Genomic DNA, 17,607 nt, shown 5'->3' on the forward strand with positions numbered 1-17,607 from the left:
TGTTGGATTGCTCATTAAGCAGAGGAGAAGTGTGTGTGTGTCAAGGGGGAGGAATGACAGCCATGACAGCGGAACGTAGTGGCCGCCGGCCGAACGCGTCGGGTTTCCTGATCGCGGCCGGCCGGCCTCGGCCTCGTAAATGTCAGCGCGGTTTTGTTTTCTGCAAACAACGTGAAACGGCAGGCTGGGAAGACGCAGCCGTAAGCCGCTTTAAGCTTCCTGTCCTTCTGCGTAATGCGTGTGAGGCTCGCTGAAGCCAACACGCACTCACTAAGAGCGACGTGATGACAGTCCGCCAAGGCCCGATCATTCATTGTCCGCTTGGAATGGCGCGCGCTTGCTAACAGGAGGCTGGAGCGTGTCGTTTCCACTATCGGGTGTTTAAGCTCGTCGATTTACATTAATATGTGATTTTACATCCTGTGAACTAAACGTGACATCCAAAACATTTCATCATAACGGCTTCTGACGACTGCACTACCTGCAGGTTACAAAATATCATAAATGCCTGAAACAAGTTGTCTCAAGTAGGCGTGTCACAAAAACAAATCCCACTGGACGGCAGAATTTAGTTGAAATTCATACAATGAACAATAATGTTGTTGTTTTGTGGCAGTTTTCAAGTAATGTATTGGAAATGGCCCAGTACAAGTTCGCTCTCTAATTTAGTAAAGAACTATAAGACATTTTGAATATTCAAACCAAAACACAGCAATTAAAAATGATGAATAAAACAGAAATTAAACGTCACGCAACCTACAAAGTAAACAAAATGAATTATGAACTCTCCAGAAAAAAAATTGCGCTTAAGAAAATATTAATCATCAAAATAGAAATCAGTGTGTTGGATCTGTTGCCAGACTTTAGGAGGAACTTTCTGGGGCAGCAGCCGAGGGCTGATGTTTTACAAACATCGCTCCTGATATTAAAGTCAAGGACTGATTTTATGTTTGGTATTTTATTAAACATTTTTTTGTTAATTGAAACTAAACTCAAATATCTGAGCTCTCGTTCAATTTGTACCTGCAAATATGTACAATTTCCTATTAATGTTCTGTAATTTGCAAGCGTTATCGATTTTGTTTATATTTTCATTTTTTTCTGGAATAAGGCACAAAAACTGGTTCCCCTCTGGGGGCCGTTCTGCTTCTAAATCAGGCCCTGGTGGGATCAGGAATAATCACATTAACATTCACGTATTAATATGACAGTAATAGGAACTGACTGCATAGAGAGAGAGAAAAACAACTTGAGCATTTGGAGGAACGAGTCAGGAGTTTGACTGAAGTCCTCCGGTCGGTGAGAGGTTTCATTCCCGTCCTCCTCTGTCGCAGGCTGCTGTCTGCCGTGCTGAGGACGTCGGAGGTCGAGTCCAGGGCGACCAGAGCCAGCTTGACGGAGCTTCTCAGTCCTCAGATGGGGAAGGACATCGTGTGGTTCCTGAGGCGCTGGGCCAAGTCGTACCTGCTGGTGGACGAGAAGCTCTACGAGCAGGTGGGGCCGCGCCGCCGGCCGCGTCCTCCGCCCGCCTCCCCCGCCCGCCTCCCCTCAACGTTTCCCTGCTGCTTGTCCTCAGATCAGCATACCTCTGAGCACGGCGTTCGGCGCAGACACGGAGGGAGCCCAGTGGATTGTGGGATACCTGCTGGAGAAGGTGATTAACAATCTGTCGGTGTGGAGCTCAGAGACGGAGCTGGCCAACGACACGGTGGAGCTGCTGGTGACGCTGGTAGAGAAGCGGGAGAGGTGAGGCCTCCACCTCCAGACTCTGTCCTTTGTGTTTGGTCGAACTATTTACGTCGCATTTCTCAAATATCAGGTTTTACAAATTCTTTCCATTTTGTAAAGAGTTTATGTTTGCAGCTAACAATTATTCTCGTAATAAATGGCATTCTGCAGGTTTTTCTTTGACCAGCATAGTTCTCTTTATACAGTAGTGAAAACATTTTTTAATTTTTTTAAAAAGCTAATATTTTTATTTCTTTTTTCTAAATAAGGAAATAAAACCTTTTATGGCCTTTGAAATGCAGTATGACAGCATTCCAGTAGCTTCATCATTTGTGGCAAAAGACGGATCTGCAGCTAAAAACTACAAATTAAATACTTACATGCTACTTCACGTAACATCAACACAACGTTTAATCCTGTGACTATTGTTTAATCAGCCAGTTAATGATTTGATAGCAAAAGTTGGTAAAGAGATTTAAATTATAATTTTTTTTTTGTGCATTATTTCAACCAGTTGAAGTTCTGGATAGATTTAGAGACGGAGAAGTGTTTTTTATCTTCACCATAAAATCTACATATTTTTGTGCCATTTGGATTTAATTACTGTTTTTGGTTTGTTCTCACAGCCTGTGTAGTTAACAATTAATCATTTTCTAAATTAAACTATTATTTCCGTAACCGATTAGTCATGATTAATTGTCAGTAAGTCAATTAATCCGATTAATCCCTACTTACATTTTTAGCCCCTGAAAATGAATACATTTCTAACCACTTTAAGGTGGTTGGTGACGTAACAGACCTCAGTTAGCTGCAGCTGAACGGACCTGGTCCACTAACTGTTGGGTCAAACTCCCTGTAAGGACGGGCGCTCACCGTGACGACACACTCTGCCCCTCTGATTGGTCAGGGCGAACATCGTGGTGCAGTGTGAGGGCTGGTGGAGCCTGGCGAAGCAGTTCGCCAGCCGCAGCCCGCCGCTCCACCTGCTGTCCAGCTCCGTGCAGAGATCCCTGATGAAGGCGCTGGTCCTGGGAGGCTTCGCCAACATGGACTCCGACACCAAGCAGCAGTACTGGGCTGAGGTAAACCAACACACACACACACACACACACACACACACACGCATGCATGCATGAGGACATAATGGAATGAGATATCAATTTATTCAGACTTTCTAATTAGACAAAAATGCAGTGAAGGTGTGTATTTGTCTATCTTCATATGTTTAAGAAGATTCATTGGTTAGAAATTTCTGTTTTATGAAAGTTTCTATCTTTCAAACTTGAGGCTGAAAGTGAAGGATGAGGTAAAATGCCTCAATGTAAGTTTGCTTTTTAACTTATAAAACTAATGTGAAATATTTCTCTCATCTGTTTTTTTCACACTTCAAAAATAATTCATATTTCAGGCTTGCGACCAATCGATTTTTTTATTATTCAATTAAAGTAAAAATGAGAAAAATTCAATCAAATGTTCTTGAGCAAGATTTAATCATTTTAATAGCTTTTTATATTTTCTTTTAAGTGTTGATTTTTTTTTTGTTTTTGTTGCCGACTCTTGGCCAGGAGTTTCTTGAAAAAAATGTTTTGACTCTCGATGGTGTTTTTATCTCGTAGAAGACGAATAAATTCATTGATAGTAAATAATAAATTACCTGATTTCGAAGTTAATCGTTAACACCGCCCATGTGGTTCCGGAGTGAACGAGACGTCACAGTCTTGACCTCAGTGAACTCCAAAGACAGCGATCCAGGACATGTCGTCCCACATCAGTGTGTGACCTCTTAAATGTGTTTAAATGGTCAAAAATTATAAACAGAACCATGATCATTAATGAAATCCCTCATTTGTTGACTCTGTAAGTGTGTGTGTGTGTTGTGTGTGTGTGTGTGTGTGTGTGTGTGTGTGTGTGTGTGTGTGTGTGTGTGTGTGTGTGTGTGTGTGTGGTGTGTGTGGTGTGTGTGTGTGTGTGTGTGTGTGTGTGTGTGAAGTCATCCTTTTGGCAGTAAAATTGATCTTCTCGTAAACCTTTTTCTTTAAAATGCACTAAGAAAAGCAAATAAACTAAATGTGAAGCACATGTTTGAATTTGGACGAACCGTCCTGCATTCTCAGCAGTAATTGACGGTTAAAGTTTCCGTCCGCGCGTCCAGGTGCTCCATCCTCTGCAGCAGCGCTTCCTCAATCTCATCAACCAGGAGAACTTCGCTCAGATCAGCCAGGAAGAGGCGGTCAAGCAGGAAATAGTCGCCACGCTGGAGGCGCTGTGCGGCATCGCCGAGGCGACGCAGATAGACAACGTGGCTTCGCTCTTCTCCTTCCTCATGGACTTCCTGTCCAACTGCATCGGCCTGATGGAGGTGAGTGAGGACGCAGCGTATTGATTCTGTGTCGGACGATGGAACAGATCGCAAAACTTTTCAAATAAAAGCCGATGACCCTGGATTGATCTTTACAGCACAGACGATTTGATTGGTTGTCCTAAAAGTAAATCCAAAGATTACATTTTGACAGCTGGATGGACGAAGGAAGAAAGGGAGCAAATCAATTATGTATTAACGTATTCTGTCGTAAATGCTGAAAAAGCATAAATAGCATTACTGTGAAATGCAACTAGCAAACAATTTGTCATAAAATCTGAATAAATTAAATTCTGATTTTATGATGTAAAAAAAAAAAGTATTGCTATACAGAATCCTCTCACTAGGTGGAGCAGTTTTTACTGGAGTTAAATGTCTTTAGCTTTTTGTTTGTGTGTTGCAGGTTTACAGCAACACGCCTGAAACGATCAACCTCATCATCGAGGTTTTCGTGGAAGTGGCTCACAAGCAGATCTGCTACCTGGGAGAGGTGAGACCCGATGTTTTTTTCCCCCAGAGCCACGACAGTGGAGGAATCGGATTTTTCCGATTAAACTCAGGAGAAGTCATTTTTGCAGCTGACACAAGCTTTTGAAAATGTGTTTTAAAGCAATGCAGCTCCTTACCACTGTCCTAGGAAGAAAAAGGGTTAGACCCACAGAATATCCCTTCTGTTTCCTCAGACTAAGTCCATGAAGCTGTACGAAGCCTGCCTGACGCTGCTGCAGGTCTACTCCAAAAACAACCAGAGCAGGAAGCGCAATGACGCCACGGCTGAGGAGGACCAGTACCAGGACCTGCTGCTCATCATGGAGCTGCTCACCAACCTGCTCTCCAAGGAGTTCATCGATTTCAGCGACAACGGTGAGTCCTCCGCTCCTCCGACCGCCGGCGGAGAGGCCCGATCCACCCACGTTCCCCCTCACACCTCGCCACGCCTGTGTTCCCAGACGAGGTGTTCCGAAACCAGGAGCAGGGCACGCCGGCGTCCAGCCGGACCGTCTCCGCGGCGGACGTCGTCCTCTACGGCGTCAACATCGTTCTTCCACTCATGTCTCAGGACCTGCTGAAGGTGAAGAGCGCCACCGTGGACGCCACATGGAGACACAGTGGCTTCTGAGATCTCATTCTGACAATGTTTCATCTTGGTTTTTGTTTTTTTCTTCCCTCTGCAGTTTCCTTCGCTGTGTAACCAGTACTACAAGCTCATCACCTTCATCTGTGAGATCTTTCCAGAAAAGATCCCTCAGCTGCCTGAAGACCTTTTTAAGAGCCTCATGTTTTCACTGGAGCTGGGAATGACCTCGTATCCTCTAAGCCTGTCTTTGATATAACTTCTTGTCTTTTACGACATCTAGAATAGATTTTGCACAAAGAAAAAAAAAGTCAAATATAGCCTGCTCCTGTTTTTCCATGACACTTGGGTAGGAATAGTTATTTTCCAGGAAAGTGTTTAGAGCAGATGAGTGTAGCTCCTTAACGCCCCCTGCAGGATGAGTTCAGAGGTCAGTCAGCTGTGTCTGGAGGCTCTGTCTCCTCTGGCTGAGCAGTGCGCCAAAAGCCAGGAGAAGGACTCGCCCCTTTTCATCGCCACGCGCCACTTCCTCAAGGTAGGACACCCAACATGGCTGCCGTGTCAGAGATGACGCTACAAAAGGCTAGCGTGGGTCTGCTAGGCTGACTATGAAAGAAAATGCTGAACTGAAAGAAACATTTTTCGTGGTAAATGCGAAACTACCACAGCAACTTCGACAGGTCCAACTTGGAGCGGTGCTGAGTTTGAACTGCTCATAGCAGGAAGTCCCATTACAAAATAAAACGTTTGCATATTTAGTGTGCACATGTTGGAGGTCTTAATGATTTTTGTATTTTTATAACAATACTGTACCTTCTGAATTTTAATGACAAATGTGTTTTCTGCCTGTAGCTGGTGTTTGACATGCTGGTGCTGCAGAAACACAACACAGAGATGACGGTGGCGGCAGGGGAAGCCCTCTACACGCTCGTCTGCCTGCATCAGGTGAGAAAACATCACAGAAAACGACAAGGCTGCTGGCGTTTTACTCCTTGAACAGTTTAAAGGCGACAGATTGTTTGACGCGTCGTACTCCACGTTTATTCAGAATGTCATTTTTTTGTCATCAGTTTTCTGTTTGAATTTAGATTCATATTGACAAAATATTTCAACTTTGCTTACTTCATAACTTTGTCTTTTTCACAATATCCAGTTACACCAATGAAGTCTGGCTATAATTTCCATAACGATTTTTAATGGGGTCAAATAAACGCAGCCAAGCTGAATAATCATAATTGTTACTTTGCTTTTGACTTTGTGCATTTAAATTTAGACTTTATTTTATCTTCAAAAATATCCAAATGTCTTAAATTCATCTTAAAAAAACACAAGTTGGCCTTAAATACATTAATCACAGGTCTTGCATTTTGCTGTGACCCGACTTATGCTACGTAATTTAATTTTTTCTGTTGGGAATTTTCTGTCAGAAAAAAGTTTGAGTTGCTGCAGACGTCATGTGACGGGTGAGGCTACCGCTAACTAGCTGCAAACAAACTCTTGCTGGTTAGCCAGCATCATCGCTTCTGATGCTGACCTGCACCAGGCAAAAAATAAAGACAAAAGAAAAAGCTTGGTGCTATTTTGATACAAAATGTTCTATTAATATATTTATTAAACAGCCTTAAATGTGAGTAGGTGAAACCTGCAGAAACCCTGACTTCCCCTTCCTGGTTGCTCCATCCCCGCTGCTCCTCGTTTCAGGCGGAGTACTCAGAGCTGGTGGAGACCCTGCTCTCCTCCCAGAGGGACGCCGTGATCTACCAGCGGCTGGCCGACGCCTTCAACAAGCTGACGGCCAGCAGCACGCCGCCCACCATGGACCGCAAACAGAAGGTGGCCTTCCTGAAGAGCCTGGAGGAGTTCGTGGCCAACGTGGGCGGCCTCCTATGCGTGAAGTAACCACTGAGAACCAATCCCCCGAATACTCCATCATTCTGAGGACCCGCCCCTTCCCCTCTGCATCCCACTACGCTCAGCAGGATCCGTCCGCCTCCCAGGATCCTCCACTCAGCTGAATGTTTCTTTTTAATTGCTTTGTTTTTACCCCTCCGTATGACGACTCCTGCGGCGCCAAGACAGTTTCTGATGAAGTGACATCTTAAAAACCGGACTGCAGAGCAGACGGACTCGTTCTAAGGAATGTTCACACACACACACACACACACACACACACACACACACACACACACACACACACACTCTCTCTCACTGCAAGTGAGACCTGATGCCATTAATTAGATCCTGGATGAGATGTAACATTTTCTTAGTGCAGCGTCGCAGCATACAGACACACACACACACACACACACACACCCAGTCCTTCCCAGAGTGCCTTTGTTTTTTCTTGATTGTTGGATGTGTGTATGAATGGATCATGTCATACATTGAGTCAAACTATACAGACTGTGCCTACCTTCTGCCAAGAGTACAGCACCTCCAGTCTTGAATTGCATGCACAAAAAAAAAAAGCGTCGGCGTGACAACAGATGTGTGGCCGGGCCTCGCCTTTTCTTTTGAGAGCGCTGCTCCACACGGCACAAGGGAACGTCTGCTTGTCGACGACCACAGAAAACCAAAATAAAGAGGCTGTGTATATATATACATATATGTATATGTATATATATATGCAGTAAACCTATAAATGTATGATGTTTTCACCGGGAACTCTTGGGGAAATGTTCCTTTAAAGAATAAAGACGACTGAAATGTTTTTATATGCCAGTAAAAGTCAGCAGGTTGTACAGCTTAAAGAGGGAGCAACTTCGGCCATGTTGACCGTAGCAGTTTGACGGTTTGTTTTTCTTTTTTGTTTCATTTTCCATTTGGATTCTAGTTGACCTTTTTGCATCCGCTGGCTCCACTCAAGAAGAAGGCCCAGGTCCCACCTGGCGCAGCAGGTTATTTTTCTACAGCAGCACATTCATAGGACGACGACTCAAACACTGGATTATAGCAGAGACTGTTGGAAGTGAAGGACAGCAATAACGTACCAAATAAAAAGGAGCAGAGCCACTTGAGGGAAGCATTATGTTAGAGGCAGAATCCTCTTCCTTAAGAGCCCTGTCCCAGTTATTGTAGATGGCTGTTTTGTTAATGAAGTGTAAAAGTGTACATAAAGTTATTGTATAAAAAAAACCTTCCGGTCTCTCTGGTGTTTTTCAGAGTGCTGTCTGCAGTATTTATTTATTGATTTATTTTAAACCGAACTGTAATTAAAGAGATGATAAAAGTCCAAACAGGTTCTCTGGGGGTTTGACCTTCACCATAAATGTGCAGTATGTGACTTTTATAAAGCTTTTTTTTTTTTTTTTTTTACATATTTGTTGAAACGGTAAATATGTGACATATTTGGTATGAGACGGATCATCTAAAAACTAGAAGCAACAGAACCAAGCCAGGAGGCGGGTCTTAGTGCTGTCAATCATTTTTGCTCCTCTCTCTGTTTACTTCTTGGCAACAAAGCAACAGCTAAGGCTAGTTAGCATTTCAAGGAATAAGAATTTTTTATTTGTCTTCTGGTTCTCAGTAAATCAAAGTGGTTGTAGTGAAATGAAATTACTGCCTGATTCAACAAGCGGCTACTAAACAGTTCTACCAAAATGTATTTATTTATTTAATCGAATCGAACTGAACCCTTTCATGCTTTCCTGTGATGTGGAGATATGATTTTTTTTTTCCCCATATGTTAAAATGGAGGAGTATTCTATTACTAGAGAGTGTTGAGAAATGTTTTTATGCAATATTTGCTTAGAATACAACAGAAGAGATCCAATGATATTTATGGGAAGGACTCACTCATCTGGCTGTCTTCATGTAAATGTTCTTGTCTGAAAATTTTAATAAATTTCAGTTTAATTCATTATCTTTAGTACTTATTTATGAAATCAGCCTCTTATACAGCTGTAAATATAGCAGTTATGGGGCAAAAATGTCTATCTATACAGGCTCATAATGATTGGTTTCAGTGTCAACCTAAAAAAAACGTTTTACAAACTAGAACCTCATAAAACACCAGCGCTAAAAAGAAAAGCAGTAAGTCCTAAATGGACATTAGTAGTAAATAGCAACAAAAATAGTCATAGAATAGAAAAAATAAATATTCAAGATTAAAGCCTCGTTTTAGCTTTTGCTCAACAAATAGACCAGTTTGACCCTCTACGGTGACCGTAGTTTCCCTACTGCGTCATCTCCCAGCGACAGCAGCATGTTGACAGCAGCAGCAGAGAGGAGGAGAAGAGTTCCTAGTCGGGTAGGTTTATCTGAGGAGAAAGCACTAAAAGAGTCACGGTTTGTCTGCTAACGAGAAAACAACATTATATTCAAAACTCTTTCTTCCGGGATCAAATCATTTCCGGCTCTGATCACCGGAAGCTGGAGAACATTGTGAGACGTATACGTATTTTTACTCAAGTCAAAGTAAAGCCGGCCTAGAAATTACTCAAGTAAAAAAAAAAAGAAAGTAGGTAAGTAACATTTGATTTAGTAGGTCAAAATGGTGTCATCAGACAGACAACTTGTGTGACGTTATGCGCGGATTCTGATAGTTTAATGACAAAAACGAAGAAAATAATACAAATAATTGCAAATTAGGCACAAGAAACACTTTAACAAATGTTTTTTTATTATACAACTTATGGAACTACTATAGATGTACACAATATGTAAAGTACTTTCTGCGACAATATATAAAATGACTTTTTGGCCTCGAAAGGCTCAACAAGTAGAAAAGATTAAAACAACAAAGGTTGTGCGTGAACAAGAGGTCTCACTTTGTCATAAACTGTAGGTATGTGTCTGTTTCACGCATTTTTGGTTCAAACATGTTTGTTCCTCATTCAGTGAAGTTACATCCAGAAATATTATGCAGTTAAGAGAGTACTCTAGTAGTAGAACTGCAAATTAATATCCTTCTAGTAGAAGTAAACAAGTATGCTGGAGTAGAACTACTACTGGAAGTAAATTTCCAACAAAGTTACTAGAGTCCTCCTTAAGTGTTTTAATTCTGACCAGAAATCATCTTATTGTGATATCACACTAGAAAGTTCCTGAAGAAAAGAAACATTTTTATTTGCTTGTTTAGTTCATTCTAAATAAATTTATGGAATCATCGTAACCATGTCTGAATTCTTATTTTCTTCCTCTCACGCTGCAGGTTTTCAGTTCCAGCACAGGGTTCTCTTCCTGTGCTGCCCAGAGGTTTTCCCTCCACCTGATCTTCCTCTGCTCACTCAGCCATGAGCGACAGTGACGACGACGTTCCCACCCTGTCCGCTCACACCCTGGCTGCCCTGCAGGAGTTCTACGAGACCAGAACCGGTCCTGATGATCGGGACGGGACGCCGGCTGACCCGTTCGCCGTGGGAGCCGTGGAGGAGGACTGGGTGAGCTCCGGCGCTTTGAACTGGTTCACCAGTTCACTCTTCACACACCAACTCTCTGAGAGATTTTGTATGAGACTTCTGTTGATCCTTAGATTCCCATTTATGTCTCCCGTTTTTAGAATAAAGACAAAACACAAGAATAAACTTGTCAAATTCTAACTTTATTCTTGTGATGTTATTTCTTCTAATACTGAGTTGTACATTGTGAGCTCTTCATGCCTTCTGAATTTCATGCTGGGATTTTCCTCGTAAAATGGTGGAGGGAAGAAATGAGAAAAGTAGAGCCAAGCTCCTAATGCGTGGAGATAATTTTAACCTGCATTGACACCGGTTTACTTGTCTGTTTGCCAGCGGATGAGTCAGTTCTGGTACAGTGACGAGACGGCAGCAGTGCTGGCGGAGGAAGCGGTACGGCAAGCCGGAGAGGGAGGCAGGTAAAGTTCGCACGTTGTTGAGGACGAGATGCACATGGATGTAATACCCGGATAAAGCTGCAGATGGCAGCACCTCTTATTTTGGTTCGGGGAAGGCGGTTCTTCCTGGAAACCGCTGGGCTTCAACTCAAATTTAAGATGTTTTAAGACAAACAGGATTTAAATTCAAGACCTGTATCACTACACAAACTTACAAAAGAAAGTTGCATAATTTTTTTATAATAGTAATAAATGGTCTGACTGACTGGCGATAAGTTACACTTACTTGCTAGCAGAGATTCTTAGTGGCTAGTTAGCGGTAGCTTCTTGAGCTACAAATAAAAACTACCTATACAAAAGGCCTGGGCTTAACTTATTTAATGTTAGCTTGATTGTTTAAATGAAGACATTTTAAGGATGTGGATTATGACAGACTGTAGTAATACTCAGTTGGGCAGATTTGTGGACAAATGCAAACCGGATTTGGTTCGGGTGGTTTACATTCTTCTTTGCTTCCCTGTTCCGTCAGGATAGCGTGTGTGAGCGCCCCCAGCGTCTACCAGAAGCTAAAGCAGGGAGTGGTTTCCGGCTCTGACGGGGTGTCGGCCGTCGTGCTGGAGTACGACCGCCGCTTCGCAGCCTACGCCGACGACTTCATCTTCTACGACTACAACGAGCCGCTGTCCCTCCCGTCCAGCGCGGCGCCGCGGAGCTTCGACATCGTCCTCGCCGACCCGCCGTACTTATCCGAGGAGTGTCTGAGCAAAGTGGCCCGAACCGTCCAGTACCTGAGCAAAGGCAAAGTGCTGCTGTGCACAGGTGAGAACACGAGGAGCTGATTGGAGTGCGGGATCTGTGACGCTCTGTTGTTTTAAAGCAACGTCTTCCGGTTCTGCCTCTGCAGGAGCCATCATGGAGAACGTCGCCAAAGAACTGCTGGGGGTAAAAATGTGCAGCTTTCTGCCCAAACACAACAGGAACTTGTCCAACGAGTTCCGGTGTTTCGTCAACTATCCCTCGGACCTGCTGTGAGGAAGAGGAAGTGGACAATTGAATTCAGTTAACAGAATCAATTAGACGAGACATTACTGAGTGGGTTTAAAAAAAGAGAGAAAAGATATCAGTATTGTTTTGGCAAAACCCATGAAGTGTTTTCAACTTTTATTATGCGTTTTTCATTCATTACATCAAAGCGAGTGAGACGTTTCTGCTCTTGTGTCTCAGTGGATCTACCTCAAAAAAACATGCACATTCAACACATTTCTTTTCTCCATTAAACTGATTGCTGAACTCATATGTGAATCACATGCCTGAAGCAGAGCTTTTCATTTGAGTTGTCTCTGTTCATATAAGAAACATTTCCAGAAGTCAACACCTTCCATCTGATCATAGAAAAACAATAGTTTGGTTGAAATTAATTTTTTTTTCCCCCATTATGCACTAATTCAGCATTGATGCCAATAAGTTTTGTGTGACTGAGTAAATCTGAATTTAAATCTGGGTGTTTCTGTGAACTGCTCTAAACAAATTTGGGGTGAAGGAAGAAATTGATTCTGTTCAAACTGCTCACAAGCAATTTTGGGATAATTTTTTTTTTGTAAAATATTTTAATAATTTTTTTTATTATTATTTAGGAAAAACAAGACGGCTAAGCTAACTTAGTAATAGTAATTTAAGTTACATAATACGATGCACAAACCTATTTTTGTTTAAACGGAATAATGTGGAAGCATATAGAATTGTTTTAAATGGTTTTTAATTTTTTTTTACCCTCTTGTCAGCCTCATAATTCAATCAGACTCTCGGCTCTAACATAGAAATTGGTTTCTTAATCGAAAATTGTCTCTTTCTCAAACCCTAAATATCGGGATCAAATCGAATCGCTTCCCTGATAAACTGAGTTCCATAAAAACAGCTGTGTGATAAAAAGTGGAAGACGGTTCAAAATCAGGTTTTTATATTAGTAGTATCAGAGTAGAGGAGGGAGCCCGACAAATGGGAGACAAGGGAGAGAAAAAAAACACGACTCGTGGCCACAAGTCGAACAAGTCGTTCCCACTACAGTCATTAAGTCGTGGGCACGAGTTATTAAATTAAGCCTCTTAAATTTTAGTTTAAGAGGCAGAAAAAGACAACAAACTGAAGGAGCCAAAATCCTTTCGTCATGCTGGGACGTTTTAATAAAACCTTGGTGTGTTTTATCCGGGTAAATAAAACTCGGTAACTGAACTGTAGCTACTTTCCCCACCAGTAGAGGGCGGCATCGGTCGGGGAAATTATGTCAAACCTGAAGGAGACCCAGATCAAGGAGAAGATGATTGATAGATTGGTGGACTTTTTTGCAAAATTGGGGCAAGCAAGACAAAATTCAGACGGAGCTCGATGCAAAAAAGAAAAAATAAATGTCATAAATATTTGTATTTTTCTGTTTTTAATGGTATAATGTTTTCAGCCTCTTTACTCTCGTTGCTCCAAATTAAAATCTTGCAACCACTTTCGTCCAGTTTTTTCTTGAATTTATAAATAAAGTCTTCCTGGGTGTACAATGTTCGAGTCCAATTGTTGAAATTCAGCTTTTGTTTAACCAAAGCTGTCTATGTGTCAAAGGTCATATGTCCCCCCCCCCCTACCCCCTCCAGGTCTCCTTCACGACTTCTTCCCAGTAGAAAACATCTGTCTGGTTTTGGGCTTCACTCCCTCCACGCTCTTGTTGCTGCTCTGGCCGTCTCGCTCCTTCTCCATCAGCGGCACGCAGGTGCACCCCACGGCCACGGAGACGTAGATCTCGGTGTAGGAGTGGCGTCCAGCAACACAGGAGCCCGTCCTCCGCAGGATGACGGAGGGAGCGAAGACCGGGACGCTGCGGTACCGCTGGCTCTGCCCTCCGTACGGCCCGACCAGGCAGCCCTTACACAGGCAGTAGGCCTCCGGGACGTAGCGGGGGTATCTGTTCGGGTCGTACGAGATCCTGGGAAACACATCCAGCACAAGGCTTAAGTAACTGTAATCAGAGTTTGTTTTTTGTTCTTCTTTTTTCAATCTGAATATGGTAAATAAATTGTAATTTATAACATGTAGAGGTGGGTAGAGTGCCCAAAAATGTACTCAAGTAAATGTCAAACTCGCAACACTTAGCATATTTTTACTCAAGTAAAAGTAAAGTGAAAAGTTGACGTCCAAGAAATGACTCAAGTAAAAAAACAAAAAAAGTGATCAAAACACCAACCATTTAATAGTTAAAAATAATAATAATAGCCTAATTCTAAATCAGTTTGTTTGGATATAAAACTTAGGAAACAATAACAGGAACTGCAGATGTGTGTCTGGTGAATTCCTGGCTAAAACCAGCTGGATCCTCGTTCAGAGAAGTGACTCACAGCAGGGAGAGAAATCAGAAATTTGACTCCAGAGGAACGATACGTTTTAATGAGGTTACTCAAGTAACAGTGCCGCTGGGCCAAACTACTCCAAAAAGTAAAAAATAACTGAGTAAATGTAGTTGGTCGCCATCCAAACGCTGCTTAACGTGTCGTCAAATTCTGCATGTTTTTGTGACTGGAGTCGTCTCACTGATTCACAATCTTCTGGATCGCATCTGACCTTTAGCGGGTCAAAAATATGACATGTTTAGATTAGTTGGACTTTAACTGAACACTATGTTCATGAAAATAATTTGTGCACGATAATCGATTGCTAAAATAATCGTCGATTTGTAAAACTGCTCGTCTGCATCTCAGCCGAGAGCACATTTTGGTCTTAGTGTCTAAAATAAAACAGAAGAAGAAGAACTTGCAGAGGTAGCAGATCTAATTTTTTAATTGACTTATTTTTTTTACATATTTGTTGAAACTCACAGTATGAGGCAGATAATTTGTGGAGACACGGATCAACTGGCTCCTTTAAGTGTTTGTTGATCCTCCACAGATTTAGCCGTCATAAAAGGGAAAACGTGTTTATCTGTGTTGCGCTGGTCACACACATGGAATAGAAAGTGAAGACTTTCAAAAGAGAGAGAGAGAAAAAAGTGTGATATTTAAAACATAATATAAAAGCTTAAAACGTAAGTATAAATTTGAGTGGAAGTTGTGTAACATTTGTAGCTCCAGGTTTGTTCAGGTCAAAGGGAAGTCATTTCTCTCCACGGTCACCTCATGCTTGCAGAAACATTTACGCTAAAGTGACAAACCAAAGCCATCTGCAGGTTTCCAGATACTTCTCACTTAATTGCCCAAAACCAGATTGTTTGCAATTTGCTTTTTTTTTTTTTTATTAGGATCAGCCTGGACTCCTCTCCTGTTTACTGGGATCAAAACACAATTACTGTGATTTACAGACTGGATTTAAACCAGATGTTTGCGCAAAGTGTCCAATTCTGACGTTTAGTAAATTAACTAAATGTTACTTCTATAAAAAAAAAATGTTTAACTGTTTTGAAATCAGAACAGGCAACTAATAGTTATAGTTAATAAACGAACAAAAAAAAAAAAAATCAAAAATAAAATCTCCCCACCTGTAGGCCCAGGGTGAGATGCTCCGCAGGTTGACCGGGAGGCGGGTCTTGGTGTCGGCCGGGCCCGGTGCCGCGGTCGGGCAGGTGAGGTTCTGTTGCTCCCGGGGCTCCAGCTGCAGAGCGTAGTGGAAGGCGCTCATCACCCCCACCGAGAGCCGCCCGAACATCTGCTCCAGGACCTCCTGCGGCAGGTCCAGACACGGCCGGCTTCTGGCGGCTTTCTTCCGAGCCCGCGCCGTCTCCGCCAGCCAGACCGGCACCAGAACCGTCAGCAGCAGCAGCAGCGGAATCAGGACGCAGATCCGACGGCGCATCGCCGCGTTTCGTTGTGCCACGTAGCGCACAGCTGAGACCGCTTCGTCGTTTCTCCCCCCTCTTCTTTCTGATCAGACAGCAGGAGGAAGTTCGTTTTGTTTTTTTGTTTTTTTTTTTGTTGTTGTTTTTAAGACGCTTTATGCCCAGAAGCCATTTGTTCTCTGTTCGCGGAGGATCTCTGCGCCCCGGAGTCTGGAGCGGACAAACAAGCCGAGCCGCAGGCGCGCTGCCAGGAAAACTGTTCCAACATTCTGGCTCGTCGCGTCCACAGCGCCGCCAGGTAGAACCTCGTCACAAGAAGGATGAAATGCTGATATTTGATTTAGATCTCCTCCTTTCTGTTTAAAGAGAGACACAGAGAGAGAGAAAGAGAGAGAGAGAGACAGGCAGAGAGAGAGAGATCTCTCCTTTGCTCTGCTCAGGGCGCAAAGCCCGCTGGGCGCGCAGAGCAACGCGCTGCGCCATTTCCACGGACATCTAAATCAAGCTGAGGCGACGACAGGGAAAGTGATCCCCCCCTTCTCAAACATCGGCCTGTGGCGGTAAAATAAAAACATTCCAGCGATCATGAGAGCAGCTGATGCAGGCTGGGATCCCCCCCTGTTCTGGTCCGGCTGGGAGAAACTGGGATCGGTCACTTTAACTTCATCAACACGTTTAGAGGCTCATTCATCCTGATTGATCTGGGGGTTTAATGAACCGGTTTATTCCCTTTTCTTTATATTTTCCTTAAAAGTCTGTCTAATTGGCAGTTTTGTGACATGTCATGACTTTTTACTTAAAGGGGCTTTTTGTAAAGTTGTTTCTCTCTCTCTCTTTTTTTTAAGCTCTACATCATGTTATAATGTTATTCCCTCGTCAAAAACACCGGGAATGTCACTTTGATTCTTTCATGCATGTTTGAGGAATCCTTTAATCTCCATGGTAACCACTCCACTACATATAACGCCCGGTTGGACCCAGCTCTGCCTTCGAAGTCGAAGCAACAAAGCTCCTTCTCAGAGCTGCAGCCTCCCCCACTCAGCTCCTTTAGACTAGCCAGCAGCAATTAGCAAACAACTGGCGGAGCTGAGCATCTGCTGAGCTCATTATCGGAGCCACATGTCAGAGCAACACTGGTAAAAACGTTGTTACAGGGTTAATAGAGGAGCCATGTTGCAATGACTTCCAGAAGGCAGAGTTTCTGAAAGAGAAGGAGCTTCTTAAAGTGACAGCAGCCCAATTTCAAGGCATTCAATTAGGAAATCAAATTTCTATTAAGCCATATTAGATACATAGAGCTGTTTTTTTTTAATTACAACTGAAGGTAAAATATTTACTTGATAGTGCCATAAAATGTCACTATTTGCCTGGAGAACACGTAGTACTGATCCTTGAATGAATATATTTAAACCCATAAAACCTAAAAGTAGAGATGTAGAAAATGATCTAAGACTCATTTATGACTTCCCTGGTTTGGAAATCATAAAATTACTTCCATGCCACGTAGTTGCACATTTGCACACAAGAAACTCCTGGTCTGTTTATAGTCCTGGTATCTGAAGGACAGTAGAGGTCCAAATCCACAGGAAACAGATCAAAGTGCTACAGGAATAGTCCTGTTCACATTTGTCACTCTGATTCTGAATAGAACAATGGACATTTCATATAAACTGAGAATAAGGAAGAGATCAAGAAAGAAAGATTTAGCTTGAATGTGAGGTCAGAGCTCTAATTAAAGTTTTTTCTTTAAGTTTTAGGGGAAATTTGCTCTCAAGGAAACGCCTCAAAGATTTCTCTGGAGTAGTTAACAACAGTTTATTACAAAAAAAAAAATACTCAAACAA

General features: G+C 42.6%; 3 protein-coding genes across 3 annotated transcripts in view; 2 read left to right on the plus strand and 1 right to left on the minus strand.

Moving 5' to 3' along the window:
• Positions 1–7,472, plus strand: part of xpo4 (exportin 4) — a 47,834-nt gene extending 40,362 nt beyond the window's left edge. The window contains exons 14-24 of the mRNA XM_055031397.1: positions 1,335–1,494; positions 1,577–1,746; positions 2,636–2,810; positions 3,881–4,087; positions 4,491–4,577; positions 4,771–4,951; positions 5,038–5,159; positions 5,263–5,393; positions 5,580–5,697; positions 6,015–6,107; positions 6,864–7,472. Of these exons, the coding sequence (XP_054887372.1) occupies positions 1,335–1,494; positions 1,577–1,746; positions 2,636–2,810; positions 3,881–4,087; positions 4,491–4,577; positions 4,771–4,951; positions 5,038–5,159; positions 5,263–5,393; positions 5,580–5,697; positions 6,015–6,107; positions 6,864–7,061 (1,642 nt within the window). The 3' untranslated portion in view covers positions 7,062–7,472. The remainder of the gene's footprint in view (positions 1–1,334; positions 1,495–1,576; positions 1,747–2,635; positions 2,811–3,880; positions 4,088–4,490; positions 4,578–4,770; positions 4,952–5,037; positions 5,160–5,262; positions 5,394–5,579; positions 5,698–6,014; positions 6,108–6,863) is intronic.
• A 1,884-nt stretch (positions 7,473–9,356) lies between these two features.
• Positions 9,357–12,258, plus strand: eef1akmt1 (EEF1A lysine methyltransferase 1). The gene is made up of 5 exons (XM_055031429.1): positions 9,357–9,411; positions 10,315–10,543; positions 10,895–10,977; positions 11,486–11,775; positions 11,861–12,258. Exons 2-5 carry the CDS (start codon positions 10,397–10,399, stop codon positions 11,986–11,988), a joined length of 648 nt encoding a protein of 215 aa, XP_054887404.1. The 5' UTR covers positions 9,357–9,411; positions 10,315–10,396; the 3' UTR covers positions 11,989–12,258.
• On the minus strand, positions 12,083–17,560 carry il17d (interleukin 17d). Its single transcript, XM_055031430.1, has 2 exons — positions 15,467–17,560; positions 12,083–13,924 (listed from the first exon to the last, which is right to left on the minus strand). Exons 1-2 carry the CDS (start codon positions 15,778–15,780, stop codon positions 13,603–13,605), a joined length of 636 nt encoding a protein of 211 aa, XP_054887405.1. The 5' UTR covers positions 15,781–17,560; the 3' UTR covers positions 12,083–13,602.
• Positions 17,561–17,607: the final 47 nt, after the last annotated feature.

This window comes from Poeciliopsis prolifica, unplaced genomic scaffold, assembly GCF_027474105.1.
Source record: "Poeciliopsis prolifica strain line A6 unplaced genomic scaffold, Auburn_PproV2 SCAFFOLD007, whole genome shotgun sequence".
NCBI lineage: Eukaryota > Metazoa > Chordata > Actinopteri > Cyprinodontiformes > Poeciliidae > Poeciliopsis > Poeciliopsis prolifica.

What these genes read in the sequence shown, in the direction of transcription:
- eef1akmt1 (XM_055031429.1), top strand. Translation starts at nt 10,397, where the DNA reads ATGAGCGACAGTGACGACGACGTTCCCACCCTGTCCGCTCACACCCTG. An exon ending in CAAGCCGGAGAGGGAGGCAG is followed by an intron (nt 10,978 to 11,485) that starts GTAAAGTTCGCA and finishes CTGTTCCGTCAG; the next exon opens with GATAGCGTGTGTGAGCGCCC. An exon ending in CAAAGTGCTGCTGTGCACAG is followed by an intron (nt 11,776 to 11,860) that starts GTGAGAACACGA and finishes CTGCCTCTGCAG; the next exon opens with GAGCCATCATGGAGAACGTC.
- il17d (XM_055031430.1), bottom strand. Translation starts at nt 15,780, where the DNA reads ATGCGCCGTCGGATCTGCGTCCTGATTCCGCTGCTGCTGCTGCTGACG. An exon ending in ATCTCACCCTGGGCCTACAG is followed by an intron (nt 13,925 to 15,466) that starts GTGGGGAGATTT and finishes TGTGTTTCCCAG; the next exon opens with GATCTCGTACGACCCGAACA.